At 63.6% G+C, this 18,818-nt stretch overlaps 1 protein-coding gene across 2 annotated transcripts in view; it reads left to right on the top strand.

The window, feature by feature from the left end:
* Positions 1–6,719: 6,719 nt before the first annotated feature.
* Positions 6,720–18,818, top strand: part of AP3D1 (adaptor related protein complex 3 subunit delta 1) — a 31,614-nt gene continuing 19,515 nt past the window's right edge. For both annotated transcript variants that reach the window (XM_054175119.1, XM_054175118.1), the window contains exons 1-5: positions 6,720–6,849; positions 14,479–14,574; positions 15,189–15,269; positions 16,088–16,168; positions 17,962–18,069. In XM_054175119.1, the coding sequence (XP_054031094.1) occupies positions 6,754–6,849; positions 14,479–14,574; positions 15,189–15,269; positions 16,088–16,168; positions 17,962–18,069 (462 nt within the window). In that variant the 5' untranslated portion in view covers positions 6,720–6,753. The remainder of the gene's footprint in view (positions 6,850–14,478; positions 14,575–15,188; positions 15,270–16,087; positions 16,169–17,961; positions 18,070–18,818) is intronic.

The raw sequence follows: 18,818 nt of genomic DNA, 5'->3' as shown, positions 1-18,818 counted from the left end.
CCGGCACCCAGTGTGGCAGTGACAGGGGATAGGGCACCCAGGGGCACCGGCACCCAGTGTGGCAGTGACAGGGGATAGGGCACCCAGTGTGGCAGTGACAGGGGATAGGGCACCCAGGGGCACTGGCACCCAGTGTGGCAGTGACAGGGGATAGGGCACCCAGTGTGGCAGTGACAGGGGATAGGGCACCCAGTGTGGCAGTGACAGGGGATAGGGCACCCAGGGGCACCGGCACCCAGTGTGGCAGTGACAGGGGATAGGGCACCCAGGGGCACCGGCACCCAGTGTGGCAGTGACAGGGGATAGGGCACCCAGGGGCACCGGCACCCAGTGTGGCAGTGACAGGGGATAGGGCACCCAGGGGCACTGGCACCCAGTGTGGCAGTGACAGGGGCTGGGGCACCCCAGTGACAGCAGCTGCAGCACCTCATGTGATGGCTGAAGACTGGAGCCCTCTGTGTGACAGAGCAAGGCTGGCACACAGCACTCAGGTGTCTCTGCATGGTGGCTGCCCACTGTGTGATGGCACAAGGCTGGCACACAGCACTCAGGTGTCTCTGCATGGTGGCTGCCCCCTGTGTGATGGCACAAGGCTGGCACACAGCACTCAGGTGCCTGTGCATGGTGGCTGCCCCCTGTGTGATGGCACAAGGCTGGCACACAGCACTCAGGTGTCTGTGCATGGTGGCTGCCCCCTGTGTGATGGCACAGGGCTGGCACACAGCACTCAGGTGTCTGTGCATGGTGGCTGCCCCCTGTGTGATGGCACAAGGCTGGCACACAGCACTCAGGTGTCTCTGCATGGTGGCTGCCCCCTGTGTGATGGCACAGGGCTGGCACACAGCACTCAGGTGTCTCTGCATGGTGGCTGCCCCCTGTGTGATGGCACAAGGCTGGCACACAGCACTCAGGTGTCTCTGCATGGTCGGTACCCACTGTGTGACACAGCCTGTGCCCAGTTCACTCAGTGCCAGGTTGTGAGGCACCCCAAGGACCATCTGGGCCATCCCTGCTGGGTGATGGAGGGGCTGGGGGGAGCTGGCCCAGCACCCTTCATCCTGCCCAGCGGAGGGGACTCCACTGCTGCCCTTGGGAGGTGGTTCCAGTGCCCACCTGTCCTCAAGGGGAAGCCTTCCCTTCTGGAGTCCCCCCGGAAGCTCCCAGCAGTATCTTGTCCCCATCAGCCCTTGGCTGTAACACGGGGCCCCAGCCGCTCCTCCCCAGCCCTGTTCTCCAGACCCTTCCCCAGCTTTGCTGCCCCTCTCCGGGCCCTCCCCGGCGCAGCTGGCTCGCTGCAGTTCACACCTTGGCTTCGGGGCAGGTCTCTGCCTTCAGCTGAGCCCGGCGGAGCCCTCGGCCTGGGAGGTGTCCCCCTCCTGTCCCCTCCTCCAGCAACGCCTCCGCGGCCGGGTCCTGCTTGGCTGCTCTCCTGGTTCGTTCCCCCCCTCCCCTTCGCCGTCTCTACGTGCAGAAAGCTCCAGAACTGGGAAAGGTTTTGCTAAAGAGAACACCGAAAGTCATCAAGTCTGCGGCGGTTAAACTGCTCTGACTGCCTCTTAACTAATCAATTCCTCTTTAATTAGCTCACCACCGAAATTCCATTAAATTTAAATCAACAGACATGGCAGGAGCCCTCCCAGGCGCAGCAGGCTCCGTGTCAAGAATTCTCTTTGAGTTCCTTAGGTTGCCCTTTAATCACTTTGGCAGCCAAGTCCTTGTGTGGGCCAAGCGGGCTGCTGATAGAGAGGCTCCCAGGCTTTGCCGGGGCGGCTCCGGCCCGGGCCCGGCTGGCTGCCGCTGGGCAGCGCTCCGGTACCGGCGCTGGTGGCTGCGGGCAGGTCGTGTCTGAAGCGCACGCCCTGGCCGGGAGACCTCTCCTCACAGAGAATGGTTTGGGTTGGAAAAGCCCTCTGAGATCACCCAGTCCAACCGGCAAGCCAACACCACCCTGGCCACCAGAGCGTGGCCCCAGGTGCCACGGCCACACGGCTCTTGGGCACTCCTTGGCACGAGGAACAATTTCTCGCCTGTGAGAAGTGGTCAGGGGTTGGAACAGGCTGTCCAGGGAGGTGGCGGAGTCCCCGTCCCTGGAGGCGGACTGGGGGAGGAATGGGAAGCGCTGTGCGGCTGCCTGCACGTGGCTGCGGTTCTGGGGCACTGGAGAAGGGAGGTTTCCCTGGCAGGTGCCAGCTACGCCATACGAGTGATGCCCAGCCCTGCGGAGGCACGTGGGCAGCTGGCCAGCAGCTCCTCCTGCGCCACGGCTCCTGCGTCCCACACACACAGCAGCCTGGATCCCCGGGCAGGGACCCTTCAGGGGGCAGGCAGCGAGTGGAGCAGGCGTCCTGGCTCCCGAGGGCGTGGGGGGCACAGGGTGGGCGTTGATGCACCGAGGATGTCTTGCCCAAGCGATGCCCTGAGCGCACCCTGCACAAGTGTTGGCTTCTCCAGGACCCTGCCTTTTAAAGCCAAGTCTCATCTCGGGTACTGACCCAGTTTAGTCGACAATAACAAGTCAGGTCACGAGGCAGGGGAGCGCAGGCAAGCCTGCTCCCATCGGAGACTCGTGGGATGGTTTGGGCTGCAAGGGACCTTCAAGATCAGCCAGTGCCACCCCCCAGCCATGGGCAGGGACACCTCCCACCAGCCCAGCTTGCTCAAGGCCTCATCCAGCCTGGCCTTAAGCACCTCCAGGGAGGAGGCAGCCACAGCCTCGCTGGGCAGCCTGTGCCAGTGCCTCCCCACCCTCACTGTCAAGGATTTCTTCCTCCTCTCCAGTCTCGATCTGCCCTCTGATGAAACATTCCAGGCAGAGCTCTGGGCATTGACCACATAATGATGGGGCAGGACGCTGCTGGTCCTCAGCTCCATGGGACTGGGAGGGAGCAGCACCCTACTCTACCACCAGCACCCCACTTTGACACCCCAGCCCTGTCAAAGCCTCCCCTCACTCTGGGTGCTCAGATCTTGCTGTTCACCAGTTGGGGTCCTCTGGGGGTGGTGCTGGTGCCCTTGGTGGGTTTTCCTTCTCTCCCCCTGAGGTTTGGGGCACAGCCAAGCTCTGTTCACTGTCTGCCTCAGGACCAACAAAGCTTGGGCTCAGCTCCTCTGCAGAGCTCCTGTCCCGGAGCAGCTGAGCTGCTCAACCCCGGCTGGAACCGCGGGGCTCAGCTCCTCCTTTGCCTTCCAGCGGCCCCGCGACGGACCTTTGACAGCCCTGGCGGCTCGGAGCCTCCCTTCCCCTCCTCACAAGGTGGCTCCAAGCCCCGTTTTAATTCCCTGGGGTCAATCCTGCCCCTTCGTGCTGGGGAGTTCCCTTCCACATGATGGAGCAGCAGCAGCATCTGTCCTTTCCATCCGTGCCAGCGGCTCCCTGGGCCAAACCTCTCCAGGGATGCTCCAGCTGCAGTTGCCACAACAACCAAATGATGCAACGGTTCCCTCTCAGGATGCAGAGGTGGTAACGCCAGGGACTGTGGTGAGCAGGAGGCACCACGGCCGCGCTGCTGCTGGCGGAGGTCTGGGTGGGATAAAGCCATTTTTGGTCACGAATGTTCCCTGTCTGGTCCTGGAAACTGCTTTGTCTGAGACAAACCTGGGGGCCTTGCCCCACACCGAGGGGTGGCTGCCTCTGCTGGGACCTCCTGCACGAGGGGCACTTTCCACAAGGGCTGTTAAAGTCCCTTTTCACCGGGACTTTTTACAAGGGCTTGGAGTGATGGGGGGTGGGGGGAGGGGCTGGGAGAGGGCAGATGGAGACTGGAGGAAGAAACTCTTGCCAGCGAGGGCAGTGGGACACTGGCACAGGCTGCCCAGGGAGACTGTGGATGCCCCCTACCTGGAGGTGTTCAAGGCCGGGCTGGATGAGGCAGCCCAAAGGAAGGTGCCTCGGAACTGCCCTGGCTCTGTGCCGTGGGCTGCTGCCAGCCATGTGAGCTTGCCTGTGTGCCATGACTCACCGCTTGGCAGCACCCAGACCTGGCCAGGAGCCAGGCCGTGGTGGGACGTGGGGGCAAGAGTGGCTCCAGTGGCTGCTGCCCTGTGTGGGTGGAGGATTACCCCAGCAGCAGCAGGGTCCTGGCCTGGGAAAGCCCAAACCCAGCTGAGCTGGAGCTGAAACCCCCGAGGGGTTTCCCTGGCTCCGAAGGGAAATGTGCAGGCACAAGCGGTGGCTCTCACACCCCCCCCCCGCCCCTCCAGCCCAGGATGCTCCAGCACGTGCAGCCCACCCACGTTTGGGGGCTCTGCAGTTGGCTCCCACCTCAGTCACCCTTTTTTGCCCCCAGCTCTTGGGGTCTGCAAGCTTGGAGCTGGCCCAAGCTGGGCACCTTCTGTCCCCACCAGAAAAGACCTCCAAGATCACCAAGTCCAACCATCCACACATCCCTTGGCCAGGGCCAGCACCCCCTGCCCTCCCTCCCTGCTCCAGGGAAGGCTGGCTGGGGGCACCCAGCACTGAGCGTTCCACAGGCTCTGTCAGGCTCTCTCCAGCCTCTAGCTCACCAGGCTGTGCCCACGCCAGCCTGGCATCATCTGCAAGCAGTTTCCAGTGAGGACTCAGAGGTGGCATTTTTGTGCTGTGGTGTTTCATCCTCTGGCTCCATCCCCGCCCCAGGGTGGCACCATCCCTGCCCCAGGGTGGCACCATCCCTGCAGCATCCAGCTCTGTACCCCAATTTCAGAGGGGATCATGGGGGCTGGGAGGTTGAGGGGCAGGGGGGTTGTGCCAGCTGCACATGCAGTGTGGTACCAGACCCAAGTCACCCACCACAGGGCCTGGACCAGCCAAAGGCAGCCATGGCACAGGCCTGAATGAGTCCCTTGTACCCACAGTACCAGCTGGCCCAGTGCCCTGCTCTGTGTCTGGCCCATGGGGACACCAGCTGCCCCTGCACCCAAACACGGGGCACCCATCACCCACACCCTAGCACGGGCATCCCAAATGTGAGGCACCCATTGCCCAACCATGGGGCACTCGTTGCCCAACCATGGGGCACTCGTTACCCAAACGTGAGCACCCTCCACATCCACCCAAACATGGGGCACCCATTGCCCTCACCCAGACAAGGCTCACCCACCCCCAAACACAGAGCACCCATCAGCTCCACCTAATCACAGGGCACCCATTACCAGAGCACAGGGCACCCCTCACTCCCACACCAAATGTGTGACCTTTGGGTGCCCATCACCCAAAGGTGGGGCACTGTCTGCTCCCCCCCCCCGACTCGGAGCACCATACATAGGTCCCTGTCCCTCTTCCCGGCGGGTTCCTCCGTGTCCGTGTCCCACGCCTGTGTCCGTGTCCCACGCCTGTGTCCGTGTCCCACGCCTGTGTCCGTGTCCCACGCCTGTCCCCCCTCTCCGCCTCTCCCGGGCCGCGGGCGCCATCTGGCGGGGACCGAGCGGCAGGAGGAGGAGCGGGACCGGGATCGCGGGAGTTGGGGAGGCGGCGGACCCCGACATGGGCACCCTAAAGTGTCCTACCCAAGTGTGGGGCGCCCCAGCACGGGCATCCAAACGCGGGCCGCTTCCGGAGCTCTCCCGTGGTGCGGCATTCCGTAGGGATAGGGAAAGCCACCTGTGGCACGGCCGCGGGAGCACCAGCAGGTGGCGCCCTTCGGTTTGGTCGCTTGGGAGCTGCTGGGGCCAGAGGAGACAGCGAGGGGGGAACTGGCAGGGCTGGGGGCGATACCTGTGGGTGTTTAAGGTCAGCTGAGGTGGGGGTTGGTCTCTCTGCCCAGGATCAGGTGACAGAAGGAGAGGATTTCAGGAGAGGCCTCGCATTGTGCCAGGGGAGGGTTAGGTTGGATTTAGGAAGTATTTCTTCGCTGCCAGGGCGGTCAGGGACTGGCACAGGCCGCCCGGGGAGGTGGTGGAGTCCCCAGCCCTGGAGGTGCTCAGGAAACCTGGGGCCGTGGCACCTGGGGCCGGGGTTTGGTGGCCATGGTGGTGCTGGGTGACCTCTGAGGGCTTCTCCGGCCCAAACCATTCTGCGAGCCTGTCAAAAAGGATCTCCTGGGCAGGGTGGGTGCCTGGAGCCCCGCGCCCACGGCGGACACGTCCACAGCTGGGCTTCATCGATCGCCAGACATTAAAGCTGCCCACGGGAGCTGCCGGCCCCGCGGAGGGACCCCGGCTCCCTGTGAGGACAGACCTCGGCCCCACCCGCGTCCCCGCCGCCCGTGCCCGCGCTCCCCCCGCCACGTGGGAGCTGCGGGAGCGCCCGGCTGGGGCGGGGCCACGCGCCGCGGGGGCGGGACTTCAGGGGGCGGAGTCAAAGACAGCAGTGACGCGGGCGGGGATTAGGCGGGGACTGGGCGGGGTCTGACTCGTGGGAGGCGTGACTAGAGCACGAGTGGGCGTGGTCCGGAGGGGTGAGTGGGCGCGGCCGCGGCGCGGCGTGCGCGCAGGGGGCGGCCCGCGGGCGGAGCCGGCCGGGGCGGGGCGGGGCCGGCCGGGGCGGGGCGGGGCCGGGCCCTCAGCTGACCGGCCGCCATTTTGTCAGGCGCTGGGAGCCCGAGCGCAGGCAGGAGCTGGCGGCCGCTGGGCTGCCCCCGCCTGCCCCCCGCCGCCCCGGGGGCCAGCGCCGCCGGCACTCCCCCCGCCCCGCCCCGCCCGGCCCCGCCCGGCATGTGAGCGGCCCGGTCCCGCTCGCTCTGCCCCGGCTCTAACGGTAGCAGCGGCCGCGGCGGTGTCCCCCCCGGCTGGGCCCGGCCCCGAGCGCAGGCCCCGCGGCCCGGCCCCGCCGCCGCCATGGCGCTGAAGATGGTGAAGGGCAGCATCGACCGAATGTTCGACAAGAACCTGCAGGACCTGGTGCGCGGAATCCGCAACCACAAGGAGGATGAGGTGAGCGCGGGGGCTGCCCTCGGCCTGCCCCGTGGCTCGGGGCCGGGCTGCCGCCCCCCGGGGCCGCCCGCTCCGGCGGCGGGGGGGGATGTGCCTGCCCGCTGCGCCGGGCCCCGCCGCAGCCTCCTCCCGGCCGGCCCGGGGAAGGGGGAAGCGGGAATCCCGAGGAGGAAGATGTCGCTGGGGTGTGGGCCGGGAGGGAAGGGCTGCGGGAGGCCAGGGAAGGGTTAGGGGAGCAAGGGGCGGAAAAGGAGGACCGGGAGGGCTCAGGGCGGCTGCTGCCTCTTCTCGCTTAGGTGGTGTGCATAGGTGTGGAAAACGGAGGCATTCCTCCCTGCTTGCGCTGCTGCAGTCCCCTCTGCGTGTTCCTCACCATAAAGGCGCCCAGGAAAGCTGAGCTCAGGCCTCGGTCGGCTTTCCCGGTGCTCCTGTGGCACCCCCGGCTGAAATGCATCCTCAGAGCCGCTGCAGGCAGGGAGCAGTTGGCTGTCTTGGCCTGGTGACCTCCCTTTTACTAGAGGCATGTGGTGAGGAAATGAGTGTGGGTGCAGTAATTGGTGCTCAGGAAGGTGCTGTGGGAGCCCTGCCACGCTGAGCTGTCAGATGGAGCTGGGCAGTAATGGGGACTGAGGGCAGGGTGGCCAGCAGGGCAAGGGAGGTCTCTTCCAGCCTGGCCTTGAGCCTCCCTGGCAGCCTGGGCCAGGCTCTCACCACCCTCACACTGAAGAACTTCTTCCTCAGCCCCAGTCCAGCCCTGCTGTGCCTCAGCTCCCAACCGTTCCCCCTTGGCCTGGCTCCAGACCCCCTCGGGGGTGGAGGATCCCTCACTGATGGGAAGCAGCTCCTTCAGTCCCTGCTGATCAGTTCCTGCTTGTCAGATGTGTTCATATCTGAGGGGACCTCATTATTCCACCCCCTGTCAAGTGGCTCTGGAGCTGCCATTGTTCATTCTTGGAGGCTGTGAATGAGGAAGCCGGCAGCAGGAGCCCTGCTCAGCAGAGGCTTGGATGAGGACCTCACCCAGGGAGGTGAAAGAGAGCAGGAGTGGCCTCTCAGGTGGCAGTGCCACAGTGTCCCTGCCTGCTGTGTCACAGAAGATGAAGGGCCTGTGGGGCAGGAGCCAAGATGTGGCTGGTCACAGCCAGAGCAGCTGAGGCTTTGCATTAGTGCTGCCTTGCATTAGCTTCTTGCTTTCCCCTCTGCTAAACATTCCTTAATTGACTGTGGCATTAGTGGGGCTAAAGCTGTGTGCCAGGCCAGATCCTTTCCTGCCTCCTCTGCTGGGGGTTGAAAGGGTGCAGCCAAGTGGCTTTCTGAGAGGGGACATGCAAGGTCAGCCTCAGTGTGGTCCTGGGCAGCTTGATCCAGTTGGAGGTGTCCCTGCTGGCTGCAGGGGGCTGGACAAGGTCAGCTCTGAGGGTCCCTTCCAACCCCATGCAAGCTGTGAGGGGCTGAGCAACAACTCTGCCCAGGCAGGCCCAGGGGGGAGGAAGAGCTCTGCTGCCTCATCCTGAGAGCTGGAGAGGTTCATCCACTGCCCCCCTGTGAGGAGCCAGGAAAGGCAAAGGAGAATGAAGGTATTGGCCACAGCTTTGTTGTGTGGCCATCCTCAGAGGGCTGCTGCTTGGCTGCAGCTCTCTCTGCCCTGCTGCTGAGTGAACCTTTGGTGATTTCCTCTCCTGTGCCCACAGGAAGGCTCTGGAAAACCTCCTCCTCTGCCCCCTGGGTTAGGGAATAGAACTGGGTACAAAGAGCACCTCCAGCTTGCTCCCCTGGGAGCTTCCTCTGGTGCTGAGTCCTGCTGCTGGTGTGCTGTGAGGAGCAGCAGTGGAGCCCTGGGTGCCATGCAGCAGGAAGGCCAAGCCCTGGGGGCAGCCCCAGAGCCAGCTGTGCTCCTTAGCTTAGGGGAAGCCTCCTGAGCCCTCCTGCTGGAAGCCAGGAGTGCTTCAGGCCCTGCAGGGGACTTTGCTTGAGCCCAGGTGGAAGGGAGAGGGAAGGTGTTGGAGGGAGGCAGGGGGTGCAGAGCAGGGCTGGAGGCAGCAGGGGAGTGCTGCTGAGTCACAGGGCTGGGGGAAGCCCTCTGAGACCACCCAGGGCAGCCAGCAGCCCAACCCCTCCAGGCATGGGGACTCCACCACCTCCCTGGGCAGCCTGTGCCAGTCCCTGACCACTCTGGCAGCAAGGAAATTGTTCCTCCTCTCCAGGCTCCCCCTCCCCTGGCCCAGTTTCAGGCCAACTCCTCTCCTGTCACCTGGGGGAAGAGCCCAGCCCCTCCCTCCCTCCAAGCCTGTCAGGGGCTCCTCAGGAGCAGGAAGGTCTCTCCTCAGCCTCCTGTTTGCCTTTCTGCCCATCATTTGTGTGGGGCTTGAGCCTCTTCCTTCATCTGCTGTTGTGAAGTTTGCCTCTGAACTGCTTCCACCCAGCTGGGCCCCACACAGCAGCACAGCATGGGGACAAGGAGCCCCCTGGCACAGCCAGGGGCTGGGGGGGACAAGATGCTGCTGGGAGTGCAGAAGGGAAGGTTTCCCCCTGGGTGGGCCCTGGAACCTCCCCCCTGGGGTCCCCTCTGCTGGGCAGGCTGCTGGGCCAGCTCCCCTCAGCTCCTCCACCACCCAGCAGGGCTGGGGCAGGTCAGCTCTGCTGGGAGAGTTTGCAGAGGGGTTTTTGTTGCATGGTAATGTGAAAGGAGCCCAAGAAGGCAAAAGGCAGCAGGCCTTGGGCTGGCAGGGAGGAGCACTTCCCCCTCAGGCAGCTCCCTGCTCTCCAGAGCTGCCTGCCTGGGGCTGGTGGGGGCAGCACAGGCCCCTGGGGGGTCAGAGGGGAGGCTGCTGCTGGGCAGGCTGCTCTGGGGCTTTGCTGGGGGTTGGTTTGTGTTGGGCTGCTCTGGGGGTTGCTGTCACAGCGTGGCAGGGCTTGGAGGGAGCCTCTGGGCACCCCCAGGGGCACAGTGCCCAGGGGGGGTTGGGAGCTCTGCACAGCCTCTCTGGGCAGCCTGCTGCAGGCCTCCAGCAGCCTCACAGCAAAGCTCCTGCTCAGGGGGAACCTCCTGGGCTCCACTTTGTGCCCCCTGTGCCTGGGCCCCACTGAGCAGCCTCTTGCCCCCACAGCTCCTTTAGCTCTTGCTAGAGAGCCCCAGCTCCCCTCTGGGCTGCTCTTGTCCAGGCTCTCAGCCCCAGGGCTCCCTCCTGTGCTGCTCACTGCCCAGCAGAATGATTACCTTGCTCTTGGCTCTCCAGGCTACCTACAGGCTGAGGGAGTAAATCCCTGGAAAGCTTGGTGGCCAGGACAGGTTAGGACTGGCCCAGCAGCTCTGGTAGGCAGCAGCTGAGGCAGGGCCAAGCCTGGCTGCTCAGTGCCCTGCCAGTTGTACCAAGGCTGAGCTCTGTGCTGGCTCTGCCCCATGCCCTGGGGGCTGCTGCTGCTCCTGGGCCCTGCCCTGCTGTGTGGCTTCAGAGAGCAGCAGCCTGTGCCTTGGGGCTGGCTCTTTGAGCAGCTGTGGGGCAGGCTCAGGGGAGAATCTTAACTGACATGGAATGGAGGGGCTGGAAGGGAGCTCTGGAGCTCCCCCAGCCCAAGCCCCTGCCCCAGCAGGGCTCCCACAGCAGCCTGCCCAGGGGCACAGTGCCCAGGGGGGGTTGGGAGCTCCACAGCCTCTCTGGGCAGCCTGCCCCAGGCCTCCAGCAGCCTCCTGTTCCCCTGGCACCTCCTCTGCTCCAGCTTGCCCCCAGTGCCCCTTGTGCTGTGCTAGGCCATCCCTGGGCAGAGCCTGGCTCCAGCCCTGCACAGCTACAGCTCCCTGCAGGGAGGTTGTAGCCAGCTGGGGGTTGGGCTCTTCTCCCAGGCAGCCAGCACCAGAACAAGAGGGCACAGCCTCAAGCTGTGCCAGGGGAGGTGTAGGCTGGAGGTGAGCAAGAGAGATTGGCCACTGGGATGTGCTGCCCAGGGAGGTGCTGGAGTCCCCATCCCTGGAGGTGTTCAGGAAGAGCCTGGATGAGGCCCTTGGTGCCATGGCTGAAGTGGTGCTGGGGGGAGGTTGGGCTGGATGAGGCCCTTGGTGCCATGGCTGAAGTGGTGCTGGGGGGAGGTTGGGCTGGATGAGGCCCTTGGTGCCATGGCTGAGGTGGTGCTGGGGGGAGGTTGGGCTGGATGAGGCCCTTGGTGCCATGGCTGAGGTGGTGCTGGGGGGAGGTTGGGCTGGATGACCTCCAAGGCCTTTTCCAACCTGGTTGATCCTGTTCCATGCTTCACCCCACAGGCTCCTTGGCTTCCAGCTCTCTGCCCTCAGCTGCTCCCAGGAGCTGTTGCCCTGCCTGCAGCAGCTCTGTGCCTCTGTGCTGTGCTGTCCCAAGCAGCTCTCTGAGGCCCTTCTTGAGCTGGGGGCCCAGAGCCGGGCACAACATCCCAGCTGTGGCCCCGGGCCCCGTTCCCAGGGCTGCTGTGCCCACAGGAGCTGCTGGGGGCATCTCCTGCCTGGGCACGCTGCAGAGTCAGGAGGTGGCAGCTGACCTGCCCTGTGCTTGCAGCAGGAGCTGCCTGAGGCACAGGCAGATGGGAGAGCTGCTTCCCCTCCCCGGGGTGGCCCTGCTCTGACCTCCCTTGGGGTGAGGCAGGCTGCAGTGTCCCGCGGCTGGGGCCCCGCAGCTGCTGTCCTTCAGGTGATGCAGGGAGAGGCAAAGGGGGCAGGGAAGCCCCCAGCTGGGGGGCTGGGGCAGGGGGCAGCCTGCTCCCACGTGAGCCAGGCCTGTGCTGTGCTCAGGAGCTGAGCAGTCCTCCAGTGCTGGGGCAGAGGTGGAGCTCTCTGCGCTGTGTGCGCTGCAGGCTGGCTCTGGGTGCCAGAGCCTGCTGCCCTGCCTCAGCCTGCCCTTGGGCAGCAGCCCCTGGCACTGGGCTCCTGCCTGAGGGGGCAGCTGTGGATCCCAAGCCTGCTGCAGCAGATCCAGTGGGTCAAAGCTGGGTCTGGCAGGGAGAACCCTGCTGCAGGCCCTGGATCCACAGACTGGGCTGGGTTGGAAGGGGCTGCAGCCTCCCAGCATGGCCCTGCGGCCCCTGCCTGCCCCAGGCTCTGCTCCAGGCTCTGCCCTGGCTCCAGGCTCTGCTCCAGGCTCTGCTCCAGGCTCTGCTCCAGGCTCTGCTCCAGGCTCTGCTCCAGGCTCTGCCCTGGCCCCGGGCTCTGCTCCAGGCTCTGCCCTGGCCCCGGGCTCTGCTCCAGGCTCTGCCCTGGCCCCGGGCTCTGCTCCAGGCTCTGCCCTGGCCCCGGGCTCTGCTCCAGGCTCTGCCCTGGCCCCGGGCTCTGCTCCAGGCTCTGCTCCAGGCTCTGCCCTGGCTCCAGGCTCTGCCCTGGCCCCGGGCTCTGCTCCAGGCTCTGCTCCAGGCTCTGCCCTGGCCCCAGGCTCTGCTCCAGGCTCTGCCCTGGCTCCAGGCTCTGCCCTGGCCCCGGGCTCTGCTCCAGGCTCTGCCCTGGCTTCAGGCTCTGCCCTGGCTCCGGGCTCTGCTCCAGGCTCTGCTCCAGGCTCTGCCCTGGCCCTGGGCTCTGCTCCAGGCTCTGCCCCGGGCTCTGCCCCGGCTCCAGGCTCTGCCCTGGCCCCGGGCTCTGCCCCAGGCTCTGCTCCAGGCTCTGCCCTGGCCCTGGGCTCTGCTCCAGGCTCTGCCCCGGCTCCAGGCTCTGCCCCGGCTCCAGGCTCGGCTCCAGGCTCTGCCCCAGCTCCAGGCTCTGCCCTGGCCCCGGGCTCTGCTCCAGGCTCTGCCTGCTCTCCTGCACAGCACTGCCCCTTGGTTGCCTTCCTGCTGGCTGGCAGTGTCCAGGGCTCCATAAGGGCTGTGAGTGACTTGGAAGTGCTGCTTGGCTGAGTGGCTGTGGTGGTTTGAGAGGAAAGGCTCTGCTTTCCCTGCCCCACCGAGAAAGAGAGCAGAGCTAACCCCGGTCGGGGAAAGGAGAGTGCACTTTGCAAGGAAACAGGTTGTGTGTGACAGCAAACACAGGGACTTGACAGTGTGTACAGGAATGTACAGCAGATGAACTCAACCAGAAACCACACCCCCCACAGAGGGGGCTTCCCCCTGTGCCCCCTTCACCCCCTACCTCCCTTCTCCCCCAGAGAGGTAGAAAGAGACGAGGATGGTTAGCAGGACGGGGGGGAAGCGGACAGGCCTGGCACAGGGACTCAGGTAGTTCTTACCTCTTGGCCAGAAGCCCAGAGGCAGATCCAGCCGAAAGGGACAGCGAAGGAAGGAAGACAGAGAGAAAGTTCCAGCTGTGCCGGGCCCAACCTCACCTCCCACAATCCTTGGCCAATGAAACTCGTTTAGGCAGTGTGCCCCTTCCTTAAAGGCACAGTGGCCAAAGTGTCTGAGCCCCTGGGACGGTGTCACAGAGTCAGTGGGGGCTTAGGGGGGAGTAAAATGCAGGCTGCCAGCAGAAAGGCACTTGGAAGGGGTCTCCTTTGCTGCTCCTTCCTCCAGGAGATACCAAAACCATTTAAGGAGACCATGGAAAGGGCAATAGGGCTGGGGGAAAGGGGCTGGAGAAGAGGGCTGGGGAGGAGCAGCTGAGGGAGCTGGGGCTGCTCAGCCTGGAGAAGAGGAGGCTGAGGGAGACCTCACTGCCCTCTGCAGCTCCCTGAGAGGAGGCTGCAGCCAGGGGGGGTTGGGCTCTGCTCCCAAGGGACAGGACAAGATGCAACAGCCCCAGGTTGCCCCAGGGGAGGTTTGGGTTGGCCACGAGGAACAATTTCTTCCCCCAAAGGGTTGTCCAGGCCTGGCCCAGGGCAGTGGTGGAGTCTCCATCCCCAGAGGGGTTTCAGAGCCCTGGAGATGTGGTGCTGAGGGCTGGTGGTGCCCTGGCAGTGCTGGGGTAGGTGCCAGGAGCTAGGCTCTGGCCCCAGAGCCTGAGCACCCCCTGGGGCTGTGCCCTGAGGAGCAGTGCTGAGCTGCCTGGCCAAGAGGTGGCAAGGAGATACAGGGGGCAAGGATTCTGTGACACTGTTGCTGCCTGCTCTGCTGTGTGCATGAAATATTCAGGGGCAGGCACAATGTGTCTGGAGATCAGCTGGGTGCTGCTGCAGGATGTTCTTTCAGCACCCCTGAGCAGCCTTTCTGTGCTCCTGGCAGAGGGCTTTGGGCTGGTCCCTGGCTGCCCTCCCCTGGGACTGGTCTGCATCTGAAGCACTCTCATCAAAGGAAGGATTGAGAGGGGGGAGGAGGGGAAAACACTGCAGGAATATCCCCAGGGCCTGAGGGATCCTGCAGGAGGGCTGCAGAGAGGCTTCTCCCAGGGGTGTCTGAGGCAGGCCAGGGGCAGTGGTTTGGAGCTGAGGCAGAGCAGGGTTGGGCTGGAGCTGAGGAAGTTCTTCAGTGCCAGGGTGGGGAGGCTCTGGCCCAGGCTGCCCAGGGAGGCTGTGGCTGCCTCCTGCCTGGGGGTGCTGAAGGCCAGGCCCTGAGCCCCTGAGCCTGGCTGAGAGCTGCCCCCTGCCCCGGGCCGGGGCTGGAGCAGCTGGGCCCTGCTGGCCGCTCCGCTCTCGGCGCAGCAGGGCTGTGCTGAGCAGCTTGGTGTCGGTGCAGTGCTGGGGGGGGCAGGGCTGGGGGTGCTGCTGTGCCTCCCCCAGCCTGAGGGCAGCCCCCTGTGTCCCCCAGGCCAAGTACATCTCGCAGTGCATCGATGAGATCAAGCAGGAGCTGAAGCAGGACAACATCGCGGTGAAGGCCAACGCCGTCTGCAAGCTCACCTACGTGAGTGCCCCCCTGCTGCCCCCCAGCCTGCCCTGCCTGCTGCCCAGGGCTGGGCTGTGCTCTCAGCAGCCTCTGCTCTTCCCCTGCTCTAGGAGAGGTGGCAGTGCTCTCCTGTTGCTGCCCCCAGAGGCTGTGTTCCCAGCCTGCTGCTGCTCTGCTCTCCTGGGGCGGGTGAGGAAGTTCACCTCCCTGTGGGACCTGCCCTGGCAGGGGGTTGGGCTCCAGAGGGGATCTCCAGAGCTCCCTTCCAGCCCCTGCATGCTGTGATGCAGAGCAGCTCCAGCTCTTGATGGGGCTGTGTCTTAGCACACAGTTACACTTGCAGCTGGGCTTTGGTTCTGCCCCTGAGGAGAGGGGGAAGTGCTGGGCAGGAGTCAGCTCTGTGGCTCTGCTCTGGGCCTGGTTTGCAAGGAGAGCCAGGAGGAAGCCCTCCAGAGTGCTGCTCTGGGCCTGCTGCTGCAGCTCAAGACATGACTTGCTCCAAGTGGCTTTCAATGGAACATTACTCACCAGCTTCCAGAGCACTGCTGCTGAGCTCTTGCTCCCTGCTCAGCTGTGACCTGCTCACCTGAGTCTCTCATTTCAGAAGTTTATCTTGGCTTCTCTGCTCACAGTTGCAGATGCTGGGCTATGACATCAGCTGGGCTGCCTTCAACATCATTGAAGTCATGAGTGCCTCCAAGTTCACCTTCAAGGTGAGTTCTCCCTCTGCCTACCCCTGGGCTGGATCAGGAGGAGAGCTGGGGGGGGCAAGAGGCTGGGACCAGACTCTGCTCACTGGTGCCCAGGGACAGGCCAAGGGGCAGGGGGCACAAAGTGGAGCCCAGGAGGTTCCACCTGAGCAGGAGCAGAAAGTTGTTTGGTGTGAGGCTGCTGGAGGCCTGGGGCAGGCTGCCCAGAGAGGCTGTGGAGTCTCCTGGTGTGCAGAGCTCCCAACCCCCCCTGGGCACTGTGCTGCTGGGCAAGCTGCTGTGGCTGCCCTGCTGGAGCAGGGCCTTGGGCTGGGGGAGCTCCAGAGGTCCCTTCCAGCCCCTCCCTGCTGGGCTGCTGTGAAGCTACTCTGATGAGGACAGACATCTTTTATGCCCAGCATGTTCCTTGCCTCAGGTGGTTTTGTCCTGCTGCCATGCTCTGAGCAGAGCTGCTGCCCCTGGCTCCTCAGCCTTGCAGGGTCTGTGTAACCCTCAGGTGTTTCTGTGCTGCTGCCATGCTCTGAGCAGAGCTGCTGCCCAGCTGCTGCCCCTGGCTCCTCAGCCTTGCAGGGTCTGTGTAACCCTCAGGTGTTTCTGTCCTGCTGCCATGCTCTGAGCAGAGCTGCTGCCCAGCTGCTGCCCAGCTGCTGCCCCTGGCTCCTCAGCCTTGCAGGGTCTGTGTAACCCTCAGGTGTTTCTGTCCTGCTGCCATGCTCTGAGCAGAGCTGCTGCCCAGCTGCTGCCCAGCTGCTGCCCCTGGCTCCTCAGCCTTGCAGGGTCTGTGTAACCCTCAGGTGGTTTTGTCCTGCTTGCCCCCGCAGCGGATCGGGTACCTGGCTGCCTCTCAGTGCTTCCATGAGGGCACTGATGTCATCATGCTGACTACCAACCAGATCAGAAAGGTAAGCCTTTGCACTTCTGCATTCCCATTCCCTGTTTGTCTCTCAGAGCTGAGCTCAGTGTTGCTCTGCTGGCAGTGTGAGGTGTCTGGAGCTCCATTTGCCTGGGCTCCTCTCAACTCCAGGTGCAGGATGCATTGTGAAACGGCCAGGAGCTGTCTTCAGGCTCCCTTGTGCTGCCTTGCAGCAGCTCCTGGTGTGGTTTCCTCTCAGTGCATGGTGACCACAGTAACCTTTAAGGGCAAGGTCCTGCCTCTGGGTCAGGCCAAGCCCAGGCACAAATCAGGGCTGGGTGCAGAGTGGGTTGAGAGTAGCTCTGAAGATGTTGGTTGAGGAGCAGCTCCCCAGGAGCCAGCAGTGCCTCCTGCAGCCCTCAGGCAGCTGTGTGCTGGCTGCAGCCAGAGCAGGGCAGCAGAGGGGATTCTGCCCCTGGGCTCTGCTCTGCTCAGACCTCACCTCCAGCCCTGCCTGCAGCTCTGGGGTCCCCAGCAGAAGGAGGACACAGAGCTGCTGGAGAGAGCCCAGAGGAGGCCACAGAGATGCTGCAGGGGCTGGAGCAGCTCTGCCCTGAGCAGGGGCTGAGGGAGCTGCTGTGCTGATGGCAGAGCAGGCTCTGGGCTTGTGTGGCCTATTCATGGTGTAAAGGTGGTGAGGAGTGCTGTGAGGCTGTGCTCAGTGGTGGTGCACCCAAGGCTCTCATCTTCCTTCCCAGGGAGCTTCAGCACTTGAGGGTTTTTCCAGAGCTGCTGCCTTGCAGGATTATTTTCCCACTCTTCAGATCCCAGAGATATTTTTAAAGCTCTGCACTTGAATTCCTATTTTGAAGTCCCCCTGCTTTAAGACCTGACTGCTGCAGTACAAGCTGTGCCTATATTTTTACCCTCTGAGTAAAAATGTCTTTTACTTGCTTAAAAAAGCTCAGTGGGGTGCTAGGCAGCAGCCAGCCTGAGGAGCTGGGGCTCTTCCCTTTATCTTTTAAGCTGTGCTGCTCTGCCAAGTGAAGCATTGGCATCATGTCCACCCAGCTGCTTTACTCAGGAGCTTTTGCTCCCCTGAGCTGCAGTCTCTGGGCTGCTCCTTGCCTTTCCTGCCTGGGCCTTCACTCAAGGCACAGCTCAAGGTGGGGCTTTCCTCCTTCACTCATCTAGCAGGTTTAAGAGGCTGTCAGTTCTCTAGGTGCATTGAAGCCAGACTGAATGCAGAGGGTTCCTGCTCCTGAGGAAGGGCTGGAGGCTGTGCTGCCAACCAGCCAGGCCTGGGGAGGAAGGCAGTGGAAGCCAGGGCAGAGTCCTGCATCTCTAGCTGAGAGGTGGGGAGGTTGGAGAGGATGACCTCTGAGGCCCCTGCCAGGATTTGTGGATGGAGAGCTGTGGTGCTGGCAGCAGCTTGGGAGGAAGGCTCTGGGGGAGGGTGAGCTGAGGCAGGGTGGCTGCTGCCAGCTGGGGCTGCCTGGGCAGGGTTAATGTTTCACAGCAGCTTTTGCAGGCCCCTAGGAAGGTTTGTGCTCCTGTCTTGAGCTGCCAGCACTTAGTGGCCAGGCCTGAAACACCACCACAGCTCCTCACTGCCTTTGTGCCCCACTCACTCCTCTGTGACTTCACTCTGATCCCCCATGCAAGCCCCAGGCTGCTCTTCAACAGGGGCTGGAGGCCTCTCCTGGGGGTAGCTGCTGTGCTCCCCTGGAGCAGCAGTTCTGCTTCCTCTCTGTGGGAGTGAAGGAAGCTGGGCTGAGAAGAAATTGTTTCTCACCATCCTTCTGTGATCTTAAATTTTTGAGCCTGTTTTTCCTTTTCTAGGATCTGAGTAGCCCTAACCAGTATGATACTGGAGTTGCACTGACTGGCTTGTCCTGTTTTGTTACTCCAGATCTTGCCAGGGACTTGGCAAATGACATCATGACACTGGTGAGTGGAGAGCCCCTCCAGAGCTCTTTGGGGTTTTTGTTCCCTGCAGTGGATAAAGGATGAGATGCTTCCAACCCAGTACATATCTGTTACACTCAGAGCTGCTGGCTGGTGCTCTGCCCTGGGGGGAGTCCTTACACCTTGGTGGGCTCAAGAGGATTAACTTGAAGATTTCTCTTGGCCTTGGTGATGAACTGGAGGCTTTTGCTCTCCCCTCACAGCTGAGGTTGTGTAAAGCAATTTGGTCTCCCAGAAAGAGACTTCAAGGCAGACATGGGCAAAAAGTCCTTGGGAGGAGCTCTGGAAACACAGATTAGGTAAATTGCCCAGAGCCAGCCCTGCCCTGGGCTGATCCCCAGCAGGGTGGGCAGCAGGGGCAGGGAGGGGATTCTGCCCCTCTGCTGGGCTCTGCTCAGGCCTCCCCTGCAGGGCTGGGGCAGCTCTGGAAGTCCTCAGCACAGGCAGGGACCTGCTGGAGCAGAGGGCCAGAGGAGGCCACAGCAGGGCTGGAAGCCAGGCTGGGAGCTGGGCTTTGGGCAGCCTGGAGAGGAGAAGGCTCCAGGGAGAGCTCCTGGTGCCCGTCAAGGACTTGAAAGAAATCTGGGGACGGACTTCTGAGCAGGGCCTGATGTGACAGGACAGGGGCAGATGGGTTGAAACTCCAAGAGATTCAGCCTGGAGGGAAGGGAGAAATGTCTGACCCTGAGGGTGGGGAGAGCCTGGCCCAGGCTGCCAGAGAGGTGGCAGCT

Source organism: Dryobates pubescens, chromosome 31 (genome assembly GCF_014839835.1).
Source record: "Dryobates pubescens isolate bDryPub1 chromosome 31, bDryPub1.pri, whole genome shotgun sequence".
Taxonomy (NCBI): Eukaryota; Metazoa; Chordata; class Aves; order Piciformes; family Picidae; genus Dryobates; species Dryobates pubescens.
This window is presented reverse-complemented; position numbering and strand designations above follow the sequence as displayed.